This window comes from Amphibalanus amphitrite, unplaced genomic scaffold (genome assembly GCF_019059575.1).
Source record: "Amphibalanus amphitrite isolate SeventyFive unplaced genomic scaffold, NRLGWU_Aamphi_draft 000131F_arrow, whole genome shotgun sequence".
NCBI lineage: Eukaryota > Metazoa > Arthropoda > Thecostraca > Balanomorpha > Balanidae > Amphibalanus > Amphibalanus amphitrite.
In genome coordinates this window covers 87,293-107,928 of record NW_024881626.1, presented here as the reverse complement: position 1 = coordinate 107,928, position 20,636 = coordinate 87,293, and the positions used below count along the sequence as shown (strand labels likewise).

Sequence of the window (20,636 nt, the reverse complement as noted above, 5' to 3'; positions counted from 1 at the left end):
GGCGGTACCTCAACGAATTAGTGACACTAACACTCGGTAGACCATGGCATAAACCGGGGTCAGAATTTGCAAGCAACTCGGGAAATCTGTCTTACCGACTACCAGGCATACTGAGTTGGAAACAAGAGGTGCGTTTGAGGCCCCATCGTCTTTGAAGCCATTGCGAACCCCAATAGTTTCAACTACCCTCGTTGCCTTCGTAGCACGGAATATATAGTCTACGACATGTCGTAGACTATATATTCCGTGCTTCGTAGTCATTCCGTCACCGAAGAAATCACTGGGACGGGAGAGGGAGAAACGCATGCATAATGCATACCACTTTCCGACGTCAGTAAAGGGGCAAACTGATGTGGAACCCTGATGCAGGCATCACTCAGACTACCACCGTTGGTTCGACACGAGGCAAACTGCCACTTTTCCGCGAAAGCGACGCGACTGAGCTCCGGATTCACAATTCACATATAGCCTTCACGATGCTGTCGCACAAGAAAAAAAAAAAAACTGGCTCCTGTCTTCTCGTAACCATTAACATGCGATAGAGCCGGAACCTTACTTCTGATTACTGTTCCACCATAAAATAGTGCGAAAGAGCATTACTTTGGAAACCAGTGGAAAAGCAATATCCGATTACAGAAAGATCCGATCAGTCGGACGCATACGTAGGTACGAGTAGCTTGATTACTCATTGCTGACAATGACGGTCCGCGCATGCCAGATGCAAATAAAGGCGCAACCACTGAACACAATCGTACTCGTTTGAAGGATAATATATACCCATGTCATGACACTGTATGTCCTCTTTGCAAAAGTGACGTCCTTACCTGCTTGTTACGCGGCATCCAGAACTCACTAGACGAGGGTTTCGCTGAAGCTCGATTCGTAAGTACGAAGCTGCAGGGCGTCCGAAAAGTTGGTCGAGTTTTCCAATACCAATAAATATATTAAAGCCTAACACGTAAGGGTATCATATTTTGCAATCAAATACTTGGTTGACAGCCACTTAGGACGCCGTCCTCTTTGGCGTCATCTACCCGAGTGCCGTCCACTACTCGCGGAGTAACACCGAAATCTGTCCGATCCTGACAGGGACCGAGGTCGCATTTGTACCACTGAGCGGTTTCGGAAAGCCAGCACGTCTGTTCGTGGTGACGAGGATGACGTCCTCGATGACGCACGCTGTGCACCTGTGGCCGCCCATGTCGCCGCGGCCACCGCCGTCGGGTTACACCGGGGCGACGACAGCCGCTGGCAGAATGGCGGCGGAGGCTTACCTCTGCCACCGCCATTAAAGGTAATGGACACAACTACTGTACAGGGTGTCCCAGAATTACCCGGACATTTATTTTCTGGCTAAAAGTGCGACTGCGCTCGCTTCTAATGATATACAAGCATCATACTTTTATAAGATATCCCTAAACTATCGAGATTGGAGACTGTGTGCTTTTGGTGGCCGGTAACGACTCGAATCAATTATTATCCAGAGTCAAGTAAGAGGAGTCCTTTTCCGTTTTCAGCTTAAGCCACTAATAGGCAACCATGGTGAATCAACTCCCGTTTTCAACTTTGTAAACGGACTTTCGGCATGGTCTTTGCTGGAGAGCTTCAGCAGCTCATCTGCAAGCAGTTAAGATTGAGCAAAGCGCAATTATATCAGCTAACGAAGCCAGAGAGAGCAAGAGATAAACCTGATTGACAAGCTTGGGCTCGGCCAAAAAGGGCCATGCACCAGTTGTCAAACAAGGGGTTGCTTGTCATAGACAACAAACGTCACCGATCTAGCTAAAAACTAGCTAAACAATAGATCAGGATTATCTACAAAACATCAGTCTACTTTGCACCACTATCTTCGACAAAATTTTGGAATTAGGGGTCCTTCGCCAGAAAAATATGCGAAAACTACGGGGAAAGGAGCGCAAATCACTACAACTCATCCCAAAAACATAACATATACAATTAAACAGTATATTGAGACACACTTTGTGGTCTAACGAAGTTATTATGTCCTTTGAACCGCCCGAAAAAGGCTTGTGTGAACGTCAGATGGCTACAACGCCCCAACAGCAGAGACGGCCAGGCACCCGTCGAAAATCAAATTGTGAGACATCTTGAGCCACCGTACACTCATTGGGCTTGATATGATGGCCCAAAGACAACCGTTAGCACAGGGTACTACTGCGGTAATATTCTACCAGTGCGAAAACTGGATGCCGTGAACCAAATGGCCATGAACGGGTTTGTTTTGGAAACCAAATCTGTTGGAAGCCAAAGGTTGCGCAATGTTCAGACATGGAGCTTCTCCACTCCAGATGTAAAAAAACGCAGCAAAAGTGGCGTAGGCAGAAATTTTTGTTTTGGGGGATAATACCTTATGGCCTGGGAACACTTTGATGTCAAGTTTATCTTATATGATCGTATTATCCTCCGGCAAGAGGTCAAAGAAAACAGGCCTACACCCAGTTTCGGGAGACCCGTAAAACAACTGAGACCAGCAATGGCTGGCATTTTCCATCATTGTCGGCTGATCTTGTAACAAGCGTATCTATTGCATGTGCTATTTCACAGCCACCCTAGTTGACTATATAAGACGGTAAAAAGAAAAAAGCGCAATCATGTTTGCCTTATTTTATATACTAATTAACAATGTCCGGGTAATTATGGGACACCCTGTAGGCTTGGAACGCTTGGTTGGTGCTTAACCTGCTATTTACTTATTAGGTAATTATGAAACGATGAAGCTCATTGATACTATAAAATACTCGTATTTCAGCCTCAGATCGCCACCACCAGGCGCGGAGTTTATGCGAATAGAGAATAGAAATGAGTCATTCAGCCATGTTTGCTGTGCACCAACAACATGTCCTGGTAGTAACAGCCAGTGGAACATATATTACTTATCTATGCAGTCCACTTAAGAAAATGCTACCAAAAAGTCACTTAATAACATACTTTCTCAACTGTTTCCAAGCCTTCAAGGTAAATAATAATATACTCAACACTGAATCAATGAAGTCAACATTCGATTTAATGTTGGCGAGAAGGGGAAATACGTGTTAATCCCAGACGCATATAGCGAAAGCTATTTCCGGCTGGCCATTCGCAGAGCGGATAATATGCGGTACCCGCTGTACGCTATAGCTCTGAAGTTTGTCCAGTGAAGTCCCCACTGAGGCCCGACAATTAGCCGACATTGATAGCTCAGAACCTTCAATGGTCGGGACAGGTAGTTTCACATGTCATTGAGCTGCACTCCAGGCGCATAACTGAGATTATCACAACGCTGCTTTTCTTTTACCACACCCTCGGTCACATATCCCGCTTACGCTCTCCGGGCCTGGATCAATGCCACTATACGCCGGTGGAAAAATCCTGCCAGAATTTCCGTGGCACTGCTTCCAGATAAAAGCCCATCTGTTAGCAGGAATTGAACTGTCGCCCGCCCACTTCATTTGTCTCTTCCATGCAAGTCCGCTGCTAGGCAAGACACCGTTTAAATTGTTTGGACAATGTTATCGATTAAATATTAGCTTATTAATTAGGTGCCAACTGTTACTGACGGGCAAACTGAAGAGAAATGTTGGTCTCGCACAGAATAGTGATTTAAACATGACATTTGTTGGCCCCAAAACATATTGTCTTTGTTCAATATCAAATAAGATGCACGGGTACGCCAAGGGTTCGTTAACTAAGACCCCATAAATCCCCATCAATCTTCTTGCAATCAGCGATAGTGTACTATTAGCCTCACATCAATATTGATGGTGACACTGGCAGACGCTGGGAGGCAGAGCGCCACGGTCCGGCTCACGGCTATCCCGGCTCGCGCTGTCAGATGCCGGACAAATGCCGAGTAAAATTACAGAAAATCCGTGCAAAAGCCTGTATCCACGTAGTCAGCCAGTAGGATTAACCCACATAGATACATCAATGATCGACAGGCACGGCTCAGAAATGATGATATTATTTACACTCTAAAGGTAAATTGAGAAAACGCGCCCGACAATTTGACGACAAAATCTAGCAGGAGCTAAAACTACCGACAGTTTTCATAGGTCGTTCTGTTTATATGGGTAAACTGTCTCACTGGATAAGACATTCAAAGTAAACCATACGTCGTCCTACTCCCAGAGAACATAACATACGCTCACTGTTCCATGTCTCTCTGTGACATCTCCCCTCCGCTCTAGGCGCTCCGGTCCCACAGGCCGCTCCCCACAGTCCCACAGGCCGCTCCCCACAGTCCCACAAGTCGCTCCCCGGTCCGACACGCCGCTCCCCACGGTCCCACAGGCCGCTCCCCACAGTCCCAAACGCCGCTCCCCACAGTCCCACACGCCGCTCCCCACGGTCCCACAGGCCGCTCCCCACAGTCCCAAACGCCGCTCCCCACGGTCCCACACGCCGCTCCCCGGTCCCACAGACCACTCCCCGGTCCCACAAGTCGCTCCCCGGTCCCACAAGTCGCTCCCCGGTCCCACAGACCGCTCCCCGGTCCCACAGGCCACTCCTCACGGTCCCACAGACCACTCCCCGGTCCCACAGGCCGCTCCCCACGGTCCCACAGACCGCTCCCCGGTCCCACAGGCCGCTCCGATGGCCCCTTCCCCAGGTCACCACCAGGCCTGCTCTACCTCCCGCGGGGCCGACCGCCGCCGCAGTACTCACGGTCGGCCATCGACATCTGCATGGCGTAAGCAATCTGCTCCTCTTCGGTCATGGAGGCAAAGTCGGGCGCCGCCGGAGTGCCGCCGCCGCCTCCCATCGACATGGCCAGCGCCTGGGGCAGGGAGTGGGGGTCAGATGGCATCAGAGACCAGCGAGGGTCAGACCACACCCGGGACCAGCGCCCGGGGCCGGTCAGCAGGGGCCACCGCCAGACGGCACCTGGGTCCGATCACGCGGGGAGGAGAGGCGGGGGGTCAGGCGGGGCTGGCCACGCGGGTAGCGGAGGGCTCCGACAGCCCAGCAGGCGAGGGAAGGGTCTTCCATCGGACCAGTACGTCTTGACCGTAGATAGAAATGGTAGGCGCTCCGGAGATCTCGCCACATGCCTTGGCAATAAACAGAAAAGATATGCGCTCCAGTGAGCTCACCACATCCATTGCTGGAATAGGTGACTTACATGAGACGCTGCAAGCGTCAATAGCGTCGATATATATATTATTCGCTGCAAAGCACGTGAAGTGTGCTCTGGAGCCACGGCGCGATCCCGGTATTCATACATTGGAGTGTTCATCTCAAAATGCGCAACATCCCGAGCCCGAGTCAATAGACTGGCTACCGGGCGCTCAAACGAGTCCCGTGGTGTGCTCGCTCTATTGTCTGCTCAAACGAGTCCCGTGGTGTGCTCGCTCTATTGTCTGCTCAAACGAGTCCCGTGGTGTGCTCGCTCTATTGTCTGCTCAAACGAGTCCCGTGGTGTGCTCGCTCTATTGTCTGCTCAAACGAGTCCCGTGGTGTGCTCGCTCTATTGTCTGCTCAAACGAGTCCCGTGGTGTGCTCGCTCTATTGTCTGCTCAAACGAGTCCCGTGGTGTGCTCGCTCTATTGTCTGCTCAAACGAGTCCCGTGGTGTGCTCGCTCTATTGTCTGCTCAAACGAGTCCCGTGGTGTGCTCGCTCTATTGTCTGCTCAAACGAGTCCCGTGGTGTGCTCGCTCTATTGTCTGCTCAAACGAGTCCCGTGGTGTGCTCGCTCTATTGTCTGCGGGCTCCTCGTCACCTGACTCATATTGGCGCACGGTTCACAGCTACATGTGAAGATACTTCTCAGCTTCCCCGGTAGATTCACGTCATGACGCTGGCACTTGCCAGACTCTACCAGCTCGCTTAAGAATAATGACAAACCGACTATACAAAAAGATAGCGGCGTTTTTTTCGACGCATCAGCCGGCGCCCCTTCCTACACAAAAATGAGCGACAGTAGCCATACAAGGCTGTAAGGGAACTTCGGGTGACCCAAACACCCGATAAATATTAACCCGCGCCCTGCTGGGGGGGGGGGTGTTTGAACACCCCCCCTTGTGGTTTTTCGCGAATATCTCAAAAACGGCGGCGCGGAGCGCCGCCGTTTTTGGTACACCTTATCATACATCAATTCTACACATGTTGTGAAAATTTCAGACCAAGGTCATTCAAGGTCAGGTCACCAGGTCACTTGAAGTGACCTCACCTCATAAAAAGTTTCAATGTCTGTCATAGCTACACTGAGTGACCGATCGCTTTGAAACTTTCAGCGATTGCTAAGAGCAATAGCATGTACAAAATGTATATCTAAGAATTTTGATATCGATGACCTAAGGTCAGGTCAATTTTGCGACCTCCCCATTATAAGTCAATGGGAGAAAATTGAAATGCGCCTCTTTTGAACGAAAGACATTATAAACACTCCCAAACACTGATTTACAAGTGGTTTAGACACACTGAACATGAAAATGGTGTCCGTGACCCCTGTTTATGCCCTGAGGTCATCTTAGGTCACGAATGGTATCTAGCAGTTTTTCGCAAATAACTTTTGATAGAGACATGCTAGAGCGATGAAAACGCTTTAGATGTGTTCAGCTCGACGATACGGATCGACTGATATGCAACATGACCCTTTCCGGTCAGGTCATGACCTTGACCTGAGGTCAAATTTTCAAGTTGACCTTTCAAGGTCAAGTTATAGTTCATTCGATGCGTCTTGACGAGAGAAACACGATGCCGGTAAAAGTAAGCTCGTACAAGGCTTGGGTCAAAAGTTATTGCAGAAAAACCGTTTCCGAAAAAATCGGCTATTTTTGCCGTTTTTGCCCCCTGCAGGCAAAACCGTTGACGTTAGGTCAAATCTGAGAGAATTACTCAGAAAGGGCGTTAATAGGGCTATCGAATGCGCTTTTCCGCGGCGCTGTAGCTCTATTGGTTCCCGAGTTACGCGTTGGCTTCTTGGAAATTGTCGACATTCGACCTGGAAATCGGCGAAATTTTGCCTTCAATGACCTCTGGTGACCTGACCTTTGACCTGACCAAAAAATTGACTGAAGTGATTTCCTCATTATTTTTGACGCTCTTTCGAACGCCGCCTTCCGCGTATCGCTACGTGGCCCAGGAGCCGAGTTAGAAGGGGGGGTGTTCAAACACCCCCCCCCCCCCCAGCAGGGCGTGGAAATCCAGGACCCCCAGCCGGGCGCGGGTTAACTTTTTGAAAGTCCTCCGAAGAAATGGCGCCCGGTCATCGGTAACCACTCCTAGATCCTGTTCGCTTCAGGGACAGAGGGTGGCCCAAACATGTAACTGCCATGCTGAGTGGTGAGCTGGCCTGACAAAAATAGAAAACCCACTGACGACTCGGCCAGAGGCAGACTGGTCACACTACGTCATGCTCTATAGGCGAGTGGGGACTTATGGCTATGATCTCGTACAATGCCCTGGATTCAACTTGTATTAAATGGATGCTCAATTCTGTCGGGAGGTCACCACTCAGAACGACACGGATATTGGACATTCCGGCCATACCGAATGCTCGCTAAAAAACCGCAGGCTTCCAGAGCCCATAGCGCAAGAGGATTCATCGGAGTTCTATAGCCTTGGGTTCATCATCTAACCAAGAAAGACAGAGAGAGGAGGAGGGGAGAGTGTGTGTGAAGCAGCTTCCGAATACTTCTTTTTATATACCACCAGTAGCTGATTGCTTTTAACCCGCGCACTGACGGGGGTCTGAGCCAACTTCGTACCGACGGGGGGGGGGGGGCGGAACGAAGCAAGATAGCGACAAGCGGTAAACGGCATCGGATACGCACGGACAAGGGCTACAATTTTTACTAAGGTCATTTTCAGGTCAGGTCAAAGATGACGTCACAGGGGTCAAAAAAGTAAAAATGGCGGCGCTAGATATGGAGAGAGTTTTTCTCGAATAACTTTCGAATTAGTCAAGATAGGAACAAACTAAGTGCATCATCGTGATCCTCTCGCCAATCCGCATCGAATGATATATATGTTGACCTCGAAAGGTCAAGGTCAAAGGTTGACCTCAGGTCACGTGACCTCGAGGTCATCATGTATATCATTCGATGCGTCTTGACGAGCTGAACACAATGAGACCATCCGCGCGGCTGTATCTTGTTCCTGTACGGAGTTATTGGCAAAAAACCTTTGGTGACCTTTGATGACGTCACATGACCTTACAGCTGCCCAACAGCAAAACTGACCTCAAGGTAGTGAAGGTTGATCGTATATGAAGTCATGTATGGTATATGGGGCCATTACGACACGTTTTAGTGGTAAAAACAGGGAGTTGATTTTTCCCCCATTGACTTATAATGGGGAGGTCGAGAAATTGACCTGACCTTAGGTCACCGATATCAAAATTCCGAGAGATAAAAATTGTAGCTACTAATGACCTGATAACATCATGCGACTTTCAAAGGTCTCCGACATCTACTGTAGCTCTGGCACGGTGACAAAGTTGCAAAAAAGTGACTTGAGGTTGGGTCATTCAAAGTGACCTGGTGACCTGACCTTAAAAGTTAGGAGGTTCAAACTTGCACACCATGTGTAAAATTGATGCGAGAATAGTCGTACCAAATTTCGCGCCGCGGTTTTCCCGCTATTCGCGAAAAACCTCAGGGGGGGGGGGGGGCGGATATCCCGTCGGTGCGCGGGTTAAGCAATGGACATGGGTCTGGTGGTCACACAAGCTCCTATCGCTTTGAAGTCATCTCGCCATCAACTCCCTTATTCAACACAGGTCGTCGTTGAATCACAAATTCCAGACTGCATCAACAACTATGGGAGTGCACTATTTGACTCAGACTTGGGTAAAAGAGGCTTCATCTCAGAGCGCAGGCGAGCTGTTATGGGGTCACGTTCCGTAGTTGAGCGGCCATTCGGCGCCGTGCCGCTGTCGGCTAGTTAGCTCTAATGTGAGATACAGTAGCCAGTTCCGCTTCGTGTGGAGGTCCAGGAGACTTCTGTCGACCCGGCGTCAGACCAGGTCGGGCTACGTAACTGGCAGTGGCCGCGCTGGGTCAGCACGCGGAGACGGCGCGGACCCGGCAGAAGGCCGACATACACGAGTCAGCCGCGCATGCTGTAATGGCGATGTTTGGGCCAAGGGGTACCTGATGGGCGCCCAATGCAATGTAAACGTTCGCAGTCTAAGGTCTTGGGGGACCCCATGGTATCGGATGCTGAAAAATCGACGCTATACATTGTAGATAGATTACGCCCATTTGGGTCGGCCGTGATCGAGCATTGCTGGGCGGCGGTAGTGTATTCTGGGCCCTAAGGGGCAGCCAATAATCCACCATTACGAGCTAATCCCGAACGCCGGCGATCGTAGCGGCATCCCGACAGCGTTCTTAACAGACAGCTGAGGCACAGTGTACAGTGAACACTATGAGGGAGCACAGGTAACAATATGAGGGAGCATTAATGGGGAACAATATGAGGGAGCAAAGGTTATGATGAGACATATAGAGAAAAGGATACAAAATAAGGACTGAAGGAAGCACCGGACATAAGGACATAAGGAAATTCAAAGAGCACACCAAAGAGCGTAGATATAAAACTATGAAGTAATAAGAAAAACACGCCACAGCGATAGATGACAAAGCAAAACCGAGTAAACTATGTCATCCACAAATTGTACCGAAAAAAGTCAGTAAAACTCATTTTCTCGAAGAATAGAGACCAGGTAGTTTAAAAAATCACCCAGTGACAATATCATTCAGCCATCACGCCATCATTTGTCGACCCGTGTTGCTGCAGCGGCTCACCTGTTCCAGCATAGCTTCCTCGGATCCGGCGGCGGCAGCGGGCCGGCCGGCGGGCGCCGCGCCGGCCGCGCCGCCGGTGCCGGCCGCCGGCGCCGGCTCGCGGCTCTCCTGCTGCTGCTGCAGCGCGCGCTGCTCGTCCATGGAGACACGCAGCGCCAGCGCCAGCTCCGGGTCCTCGTTCGGGTCGACGCCGAACTCGAAGCCCGACCCGCCGCCGATGCCGGGCGCGCCGGCGCCATCCTCGCCCTGCCGGACGGACGGTGGGAGACGGTGGGGGACGGTGAGAGCGGACAGGTGTCCCGCGCGGCACTGCCGCCACCGACCCGTCAGCTAGAGCACATCGCGCCGCTAAGAACAACACTGCCGAGCTAAAACCGTCCATGGTACCTAAGCATTACGGTCAGCAAGCACAGCTAACCAACATTGCACATTGTAAGTACATGGAAATGCTTTCCGGACCAGCGCTCTGGATACGGCCAACTACGTACGAGAGACGTATGTTCGGCGTACGTACCTCCGTCGCGGGCTCGCCACCCGCTCCCCCGCTGTCCGTCCCCACCCGACCCGGGAGACGCCGACACGGCGAGGTGACGGCGCACAGAGATACTACGAGCGCCCAGGGACCGCCGGCCGGCGCGAAACACAGCGGTACCAGCTGGGCAGCGCCCCGCCGCAGTAATAGCAGCGCAGAGACCGGCGGGCCGAACCGAGAGCCAAATGTCGCCCGAACTGTGGCCGGTCACAGCCGACACCAGCCCTGCCAAAGGCACTAACTCCGCGCCGGAGAGCTCAGCGCTGACATCGTCACTTTTCACGGCATCCATCAAAAGAGAACACTAAACGAACTAATGAAACGAAAGGGCTCTCCGCTGGGCGCACGGACCCAGCCTGAGCGGCCGCCGCGACCTGCGACCTGCGACGCGACGCGACTGACCTGCAGAATGGGTGACGAGACGAGCGCGTCGGAGAGGTGCGGCCCCGTCGGCACCGTCACCAGGTGGCTGCCGGTGCCGTCCTTGCCGTTGATGGTGTTGATGAACTGGCTCAGCAGGTTTGTGTTGGCCGCCTGGCAACGCACGCCCACATCACAGTACGTCAGAGCACGGCGCGGCGCATAGGGCGACGCCGGTCACACGCGGGCTGACGGAGTCCAGCGCACACACCCGGGGAAGGCCCCTCACTAGAAATACAGATATAGCATCGAACATTTGTAAAGACTGCGCTGTACCATTAGGCACGAACAGATCAGAACACAAAGCCCGGCCCAAGAGTGTGACCCGGGAGAGGCACTGACTGTTCAGATACCTTGGAACACTCATCAATCATATGCAATCGGATTAAGTTAAGTGGCAGCACTAATGGCATGGCTATGAGGGTAATCAATATACCAACAAACTGAGACATTGTGCTAGATCAAGCCAGAATGATAATGATGAGCACTAAACGACTGACCTCCTCTCCAAAGCTGACGATGTCCACGTTGACCTTTTCTTTCTTGAGCCGCTTGGCGACTTTGATCACCTCCTTTTCGTCACAGTCGATCGGCGAGCCGACGAAAAAGATGATTCTGGTCTTGTGGTTCTTGCTCTGACGGTGCTTGAGGGCCAGCTGAAACGAACCGTTGGCCGATGAGTGTGACAGTGAAGTGTGCGCCTCTCGTCTGCGACAGCGGTGATGGGCCCATCGGTCGCCGCTGGAGCGGAGCGACGCCGCCGGTCAGAAAAACCGGCCCCTTCCGCCCCTCCCTCAGCCAGCCAGCCTCAGACGGAAACCACTCAGGCGCCGGGCGGGCCAAAAATCAGACAAAATGGGAGCGGTGATGCAAAGGGATGGATTCACACAACACGCACAACGCTGGGATGGATTTTAAATCCTGAATTATCCAAGCGATGACATGCGAAATGCGATATTCAGCCGGGCGTAACAGATGTGATAACTTCAATGCGAAACGTCCCAGACGTTTCAGGGGAATGACCTTCCATTCAACTCAAAGTGCGTGATGAAGAACGGGAGATTTAATATGAATCTCATGAAATGCTGCTTTATACTCAGAACCGGACAGAAGAAACTGCTGAGAAACTGTAGCACTTACACGATGCCTCATTAATCAAATATCCATAAAAATGTGAAGTTTTCGTATTCACTGCGATGTTGACAAAATGTACAATCTCAAAGTGGTCGAACTTGTATTGCCTTCATTCCTGAAACCAGCGCTGCGAGCAAACGTAGAAACTCATCAGCTTAACAGTGGCAGGCAATGAAATTAGAACTAGTCTTCATCGGCATTGCCAAAGATGCCACAACCACAGACCGGTAGGCAAGTTATAGGTACGCTGGCTCAGAGCGGTATGTGGAATCAATTCGTTCGTTAGATGTGCTGATGCCCGGCACCCGGCCGCCATCAGGCCTCCGGCAGTGACCAGCGTGTCGGCGCCGCGGCGATCATCGATTGATCGCCGCACCGAGCCTGGCCGCCGGGCCGGCTCGGACCGCGCCTCGTGTCGTGAAGGGGCTCAGTGCGGCGGCAGCGTTAACGCGTCGCGCTGCTGACCGCCCAGACTGGCAGTGTGGTCAGTGCAGCCGGTCCCAGTGTCGGCAGCACAGGCTCCCGGGCAGGGCACAGGTGTCCGCAGTCGTGATGATAGACGAGGCAAAGTAACCTGACAGGGCTGATGGATAGGCGCCCCAACTTCAGATAGGAAAGACATCCGCTGTCGAAGACCTGCGAAAAATACGAAGTTGCGATGGTAATTTTTCGATCATATTATAGTTTGGAGAATAAAAAGTACAAAAATGCTAAGTCGACTACTTCTGCATTCACTGAACAACATACAAATATTAAACTACGGATATTGAGTCCAAGCCTTAGTAGGAAATACGTTGGCCTCATCACTTGTTGAGGTGCGTCCACCTCTCCTTGCTGCGGGCATTGCGCGCTGTCGCACGACTCGCGCCCACCGCGCCAGCACGGCACGGATCGGCGCCGCCCCGATCGGATCCAATGACGCCCTAACGGCGGCGATCACATGACGGCCGCGGTCGTTGGGCCAGACCAGAGACCATCAGGCGGGGCCCGTCCGCCGCCGGAAAACGGTGCAGGCCCGCGGCGCCGGCCGCCCCACAGGACAGGTCCTGGCTAGGAGCTAAAAGGTGGCTACGACCCGACCGATCCCCTGAGGCCGCAGACGGGTCGGTCGGCTCCGGACATTGAGAACCAGCCCCACGGGTCAGTGGTCAACCAACGGCATTAGGCGACCATCAGCGTCTGTGTGCCGGACGGCGAGAGGGACAGGTCAGAGCTCACACAGTCGGAAGGGACAGGTCAGAGGTCAGAAACACGGTCGTAACGGACGGATCATGGACACACCCGACAGGCTGGAGGGGCGGTTCACTCCGAACGGGTCAGGACTACCAACCGCTACGGTCCCTCGCGATGAGCCCAGCCGTAACGGCCCCTCGCTGCAGCCCCTCCGCCCACTGGGGACAGGGTAAGAGTTGGACACACATTGCACGCACGCCTACGATTTGCTAGGCGCTGGTCGGTACAGTACCAACCGACGCCCAGCCAACGGCGGACGCCCACCGCAGTATACAGGGCTAATCGCATCGCAATCTAGCCGCATTCACATCGAAAAAGCGAGTCACCAACCAGGCGGTGACGCAGTGAGATCCAGAAGGGAATCAGTTCACTTGGTGTGAAACGTAAATAGCAAGCAATAAATTACACGAGACGAAAAAGCAGCGCGAAAGATTTGGAAAACTTGGAAGCTTTCAGTGGCGAAACTTTTCTGATTTGAAATAGACATGCTGAGATTCAATTGGTTCAGTTCAATCACAAAATCGGACGGGTGGGATGATGAGGTGGCACGTCCCAACTGGCGAGTAGAAACTCTCTCGCAAGAAAGACCAGTGTACGCCGATAACATGTTTTAGCCAAACAACGGTGGCTGAATAGGGCATGTGCTAATGAATTTAATGACGTTCAATTCCAGGAGCAGAGCTTTGGCTCGTTTGGACAAGCTCTGAGCAGGCTTTAGCAAAGAGACAAGACAAGGTATTAGGTTTTGACGGCTAAAAAGCCGCCGCCAGTAAACCTTAATCATTCAAGAATGGAACATTATTTCAATTTTTTAGTATAAATGTACATACTTATTTTTATTCATGCCGACAAATATCCATTCAAATTTGCTGATGAAATAATGCAAGTGTGGTGATATGATGACATGATGATACTTTCAAATGTTAAAAGTAAGGTCTAAGCAGAAATGCATATGAAGAAAAACAAAAATAGAATGATTCACTGATCCATTCAAGAGACAGTTCTTTTTGGCAATGTGTGCCCCTTAGCACCACGAAATTTGAGAAGAAACATTTGAGCAGTACATTGATCTTCAGGGCAAACAAAAACGGCTTTCAATTTACGTGCGCCTGCACCTAAAATCATTCCAGCCTTGCGGCTGCCATATGACCCAACTTGTCGCCACGTTATCGAAGTTGGCACCGTTGCGAGTCTCATCAAACGCCTGTGGGCCGGTGGACTGCACAAAATTGCACGCAGCCGGCGTGGGCCATGCTCGGGTCCGGTCCGCGGTATCCGGCCAGCGCGCGGTGGGCAGCGCCGCACCGTTTAATTAACTCGCCGGCTAACTGGGCGATCCACGTCGACCGAGAGGCCAACTTTGCGCGCCCGCCGCCGCCCGACGACCGACGTCTGAGGCGCTGCTATAAAAGGCCGGTCAGCGACGCCAGCCGGCGACCGACCAGCCCGCAGCTCTCCGGGCTTGAGTGGTGTAAGTGCTCCTCACCTGACCAGACAGTGCGCTCGTGATGGAGGGAACGCGACACCCTGAGAAATAGCATCCAAGGTATCAAGACCAAGGATGACTGATGATGATGGTGATGACTGTGCCGCGATAGTAAAAATTATGATGCTAATGATAAATATTGTCAGCGACATTCAGGAGGCGTAGCCATAGACCTATTCTGTTACACTCACGTGATCCACGCGCGAGGTGCTTTTAAGGAAATGCTGCTCTACCTTGTAAAAATGTACGGCCTTCCAGTATTAAGTGGTTGGTTGCCAACATCACAATAATCGATCTACATTGATGAATACGTCTAATGGCTGTTGAAAACCACTGCCGAAATGTGTGCACGAGCCCTCTCCTCATTTATATTGAGTCATTTTACAGGAGTGTCTCCGTAATTTAAAGCTATTACACCAAAAGCACATAGGCTAACCAACCACTCTTTTGCTGGAGGGCCGTACTTCGTGTGTGTGTGTGTGTGTGTGAGGGGGGGGGGGGGGGGACTGAGGGAGGGAGGTGTCATGGTATGGACAATGTCCGTACCATGACATATTGGACATTGCTCATGTCGGTGATAGTGGCTAAAGGACGGCCCCCAACACAATCCAGACGGCGGGCAATCTGTGCGACGGCTTGGGCCACTGAAGGATGCATTGCATTATATTTGAGAGACAGTTAAGACAATAGAACGTGATGGAACTAAGGCAACACTGCCCATAGCTTTAGGCAATTGCATCAGAAGAGAGATGTCGCAGCCAGCGATGTAAGTAAATTTATGAGTTGCTCCGTAACAAACGACCGAAGTTATTTTTAAAACTTCAGACACTGTTGCATTGCAGTAAGGGATATTCAAAATGGGAGAATGGTGCCATCCTTTCGGAACAAACTAATGCATTTCAGATTTCTTGACATCAGCATTAACTGAAACGTCAAAAAAGCACGTCAAGTTGTTAAATGGGAAATACCAATGTTTGAAAGTAAAGGCATAATACCTGTAATAAAAACAGCATAACTAATCTGACCATCTGACATGAAATAATCTAACAGACGTATGGCAGGCAATGCTGCCGATTCTAATAAAAAAAAATGTACAAGAAGGCACACATTCAGGACACGATCATCGTCGATAGAGTTGCCCGGTACGTGGAAAGTACAGCCGGTAAAGTAACGATCTCTTCAATAGGCAATCTCCGGCGCCTGGTAAGTCAACAGCATGCAAATTGAACTTGAACTAAGCCCACTGCATTGGGAGATATCCCCTTTAACGAGATACGGATGTGAGCTTATTTCAGTTTCAACGTAACAACATTCATTAAAGTATTTTGATGTTGGGCTTCTGGAGGAAATTGCCTCCGGGCCGGCTGCTGTGCCCCCAGAACGTCCCATATTCAGTGTGCCAAGGGTGTCGGACGGCGACACGTGCGGGCGACGGAGCCATCGCCACTCGGCCGGCCATTTCCGGACGACAGGAGCCATTCCAGACACACCGACAGCCGGAACGGCCGGGCTGACAACAGCGCCGACCCCGTCATGAAACGGTGACTGCCGTCCATTCACGGGCACATCAGGCTCTCACTAGTCCGGAGCGCATCCATCACAGCCAACTGCCACCCTCTGACCTTTATCAAAACGGCGCGCAATGGAAATGGACCTGATAAATCTCCATGAAGAGCGTTTAGCTGCTCACCTCGCAAGGAGCGGCTGAGATGCCCAGCAATAGAGCGATCTACGCGAACACTATATTTTGATGCGTCATTAAGATGCCTTGGCAGTTCTGAAGCACAAAAGCCAGTACATCTCAATAAATGCAATACCTAGTATTCTCACTCAACAGTGAGCTGATAACTATTTCCCGACAAAGTGGCCACTGGCCGGCAAGTGAGTTTGCGAAAATGGGTCCTAATAACCTGATGTTACACGGGAGTTATTTTCAAGCAGCATGCTCCCTGGCAGTTTTGTTTCAGAGCTGCTGTGTGTTGATTACGAAACCACTGCGCTTTATTGCAGCATCAAACACAAAGCTTTGTCTGCCAGGCGAGCCGAGAATATGATGCTCTCGAGGGAGCTACTGGAGTGATATCCCATTCGCCTTGTTATAACCCTGGCCAAGGAGCCGCAAAATATTGCATGACTTACACTTATAAGAAAAAGAGAATCAGTCTAAACCGTGACATTTCTGGAAAATGATCAATATATCAACATCATGGACAAACCATTAAATCTTATCAATATTAATTGATACATTCTAAAAAAGAGATGCAAAAATGATACTCTTAGTTATCCGACGCAAAGACTGACATTTACTGAATAACGAAAACCCTATTTTGTTTAACCTACATTTCGCTTGACGATTTCATCCCTATACCTATTGTCCACAGTCTAGGACACACTAAATCATGCAAATGAATTGCGACAGTGAGCCTTCAGCGCTCGTTTGACAGGGCCTCGCTGGGGGATCACCAGACTGATGGGCGGTCAGACGGTGCGCCCGACGGACGGCCCGCCGCGGCACACACCATTAAAATCACGACCTCGCTGAGTCAGCCTTCAGGAGTTTGACGTCCCTCGCCGCACCAACTTACCTGCAGGAGGCAAGCTCGCCCGCGAACCAAACTTAATCAAAACATCATTGAACAAGATGCACCGTTCGAGACGTGCTGGAGAGGAGATGGGGGTAGATTATTTAATCACATCAAGACGAGCCTGCTGCGGTAGCCAAAACTTAGCTCCTGAAAATAGCAGTTGACATCTGCCGACGCTGTGATTAAATTATATTTTCCAACTAGAAACGGAGATAGATGTGCCTGACCCCTTGCGTCCCCGGCGCCGCGACATAAGGCAAGAGTTGGGCGTCCCACCTACAAGCTTCGCTACCCAGGAACGCGAAATACCCGCTAGACAAATAAAAAGGCTTGACCCCGAGTGGTTAAGTATTCATAAGTGACATCTTTTACATGGGCCAAAAGTCGATTAAACGAAGTCATGAAAATGCTGTCATTCTCACTAAGGCAGTAACGCGGCCTGGATTAGGTAATGATGTCAGACTGAGTGTAAGCAATCACTCAGTGTAATTGATTGTTGCCCAACGACCTGTCACAGAAGCTGTGTACCAAAACTCGTATCGTTGCCCACCGACCACCACCGCCCGTTTCTGAAATAAACATACGAAAAGAAGTGGAAGTCTCAGGTAAGATGATAATGTGTGCTGGGGAATGCCGCCTACGACATGACAAGGGTGCAATGAAATGTTTCATTACATACCACGACATTTGAAATGAGGTGGTTACCTTGAAGAGCTCGTCTCAATTTATCACATTCACCATTTACCGTTTGCAAGTTCTCGAATCTACGCTGAATACGCCTTTAACTATCACATTTTTCGCTCATCGACTGCTTAACTTTAGCCAATCGTTCCTTTTTACGACTAGCCAGAACGCCGTTTGAAAAAGAAATTACACCATCAAGTACGATAGCATGAACGTCAGCGAAATCTTTTCACAATTGTTTGCCGTTTTCGTTCAGAAATGCGTAGTAAGTAGTAAAATACAGCTGATGGTAACTACAAGGGACCTAATGATGTAAAAATGTTAGTTTTCGGGATGGGCAGGCACCGTACCCGAACACTCATTTATCGGACGCTCTAGCTCCGAGGATTGACCTCGTGACGTCAGGCGCGCGACCGCAGCGGCCGGGGCGAGGCCCGAGGCTCTTTCGCTCACTGGACGGCGCGCCGAGCGGTCGCGACCAGCATCCCACCCCCACCCCGACTGCCACCTGTGTATTCTGTATATAATGTATAGCGCGATGCTGTAAATGTACGTTATGCCATGTTTTATGAAGACTGTATCTGTATATGGAATGCAGTCCCATGCGGGTACGCTCGTCTGCATACGTTTCAGCGATTTCAGCGTTATCTGTCATTTGCTGAAAATGGATTCCTGTTTGGTCCGTCATTTTCGGAAGGTATTCGCCAAGGCAGAGTGTTGTATCTTCTGGGCGGGTCACCTCGCAAAGGCTGGCTTTGTGACTGACCATTGTGTTGCCTGACGAATACAATCCCTGAACACGCGCCAGCCTTTTCCTCGGGAGCGAGACGGAGGATAAATACAGATAATAGAAACAAAACAAAATAAATGTAGCTGGCTCCAGACACGTTAGGCAAAGAAAACGTGTAAAACGTAGACACAATTTCGGTTAAGGGTGCGCTAACTTCGGAGGTGGCTCCGCTCAGCGTTGGTGTCCGAGCACTACTACTCCGATTCTCAGCCAGTAGATGTCACCAGGGTAGAGCGTTTTTTCCCACGTTAATGACCTTCTCCCCCTCCTCATTTCACGGCCCTTACGATAACGACGTTTGGTTACTGCGCCGGCGCGGCGGGCGGCGTGAGTGAGTGAAAATGAGGTTTTAAGGCGTCCCTGTCCATTGGACATTCGGCCGCCTGTAAAGAATCTGTTTGCTAGAAAAATATCGAATTGCTTGAATTTTGATATTGCAAGTGCTCATTTACTTCAATTAAGTGTGTGAGTTCTAAAATTTTGACCTTTAAAGTGCTTGGTAACGCGTTGTGGGTTTCTTGGGAGGTGAGTGGGATCCTGGGACTTACTTTACCTACTGTTAGAATTAGTTTTACGTTATAGTTACTTTAAAGGGTTGTTAAGATACCATTTTGTCCTCCATCAAGACAATAAATTCGATTTGGGATTAATTTTGCCATGGTGCCGGCACATGGCCTACTCTTCACGAACTACACCATGGGTTCTTTATCGTGCGGGTTAGGAGGCAATCCCCACACCCCCTCTCACGCCGGGTGTCGCGTTCACCCTACAATGCCGGGTGGTGCATGGGCCTAAATAATTATTGTCTGAAGGACAAGACTGCATGGCCATTTAACAACTTTGAAGAGGTGAAGACCAGTTGGCCTCTCTTAATTTTGAATCTCTCCTGTCTGCGCGCGACTGGCACCAAGCTTGGACCAGCGCACGGCTGAGTGGTGTGGTGAATGTCGGCCGGCGTAACTGGCACCAAGCTTGGACTAGCGCCCGGCTGAGTGGTGTAGTGAGTATCAGCCGGCGTATCTAGCACCAAGCTTGGACCAGCGCACGGTTGAGTGGTGTACTGGGTGTCAGCCGGCGTAACTGGCACCAAGCTTGGACCAGCGCACAGCGGAGCCAGGAGAATTCTCGAGTGTGATTACTGGCGCCGACTGAGGGAGATCATGGTGTGTAAACACCGCGCGGACGGAACACGTCTCTCGACAGGCCTTCCCGGCGCCGTCCTTAGCCTGGTGTAGGTACGCCCTACCCAGTTAGAACAAAACTGATTATTTGATATGGATACATGTTATCGAATATTGAGTCTGCCGCAGCTCTAGTTACAAGAATGCGTCTGATATCCTCACATGATTGACCTGACGGCATTGTTTTAGTGAAATGCAGTGCTAGATTCACAATGCTACACATACTACCAGTAAAACGCCTTATAGGACGACAAACGGAGCGAGCGAGAGGGTGGGCCTTGCACGTGGGAAATTGTGAGGGGGTACCTCCAACTGACTTGTGCACGGTACCCTACTATCCGCTCTCTAGCAATGTGCCATATTTGAGCGCAATCGACCCAGCCGTTCTCGAGATCTAGAAGCGGCACCCTGCAGGTGCGCACGTGCAAAATGGGTCCCAACTGACTTTTGCACGGCACCCTACTAACGGATCCCTAACCGCTAACCAAATCTGAGCGCAATCGGTCCAGCCGTTCTCGAGATCTGGAATCGACCCCTGCACGTGCGCACGTGCAGCAGCACCCCACATGAACTGTGGGACATGAAAATGCATTGCCTAGTGGGTGCCTACTGCCTACCTACATGCAAAGTTTCAGCGCAATCGGCCCAGTAACTACCGAGATATTGCAATTGTTACAAAAATGACTCCTCTTCGTTTTGCACGTGGCACGTGCATAGGGGGTCACCCACATCCATCGAAAGAAGTCAAATACTTGGTAGAAGGAATCAAGCTACCCTACAAAAATTACCGCAAGTAAATCGGCCCAGCGGTTGCTGAGTTTTTTTTTTAGCCTTTCAA

The 20,636-nt window shown here is 50.7% G+C and overlaps 1 protein-coding gene across 1 annotated transcript in view; it reads right to left on the bottom strand.

The window, feature by feature from the left end:
• Nucleotides 1-20,636, bottom strand: part of LOC122381969 (26S proteasome non-ATPase regulatory subunit 4-like) — a 73,412-nt gene that overhangs the window by 39,852 nt on the left and 12,924 nt on the right. The window contains exons 4-7 of the mRNA XM_043366767.1: nucleotides 11,206-11,361; nucleotides 10,688-10,819; nucleotides 9,754-9,999; nucleotides 4,666-4,777 (exon numbers count right to left, since the gene is read on the bottom strand). Coding sequence (XP_043222702.1) covers nucleotides 4,666-4,777; nucleotides 9,754-9,999; nucleotides 10,688-10,819; nucleotides 11,206-11,361 — 646 coding nt within the window. The remainder of the gene's footprint in view (nucleotides 1-4,665; nucleotides 4,778-9,753; nucleotides 10,000-10,687; nucleotides 10,820-11,205; nucleotides 11,362-20,636) is intronic.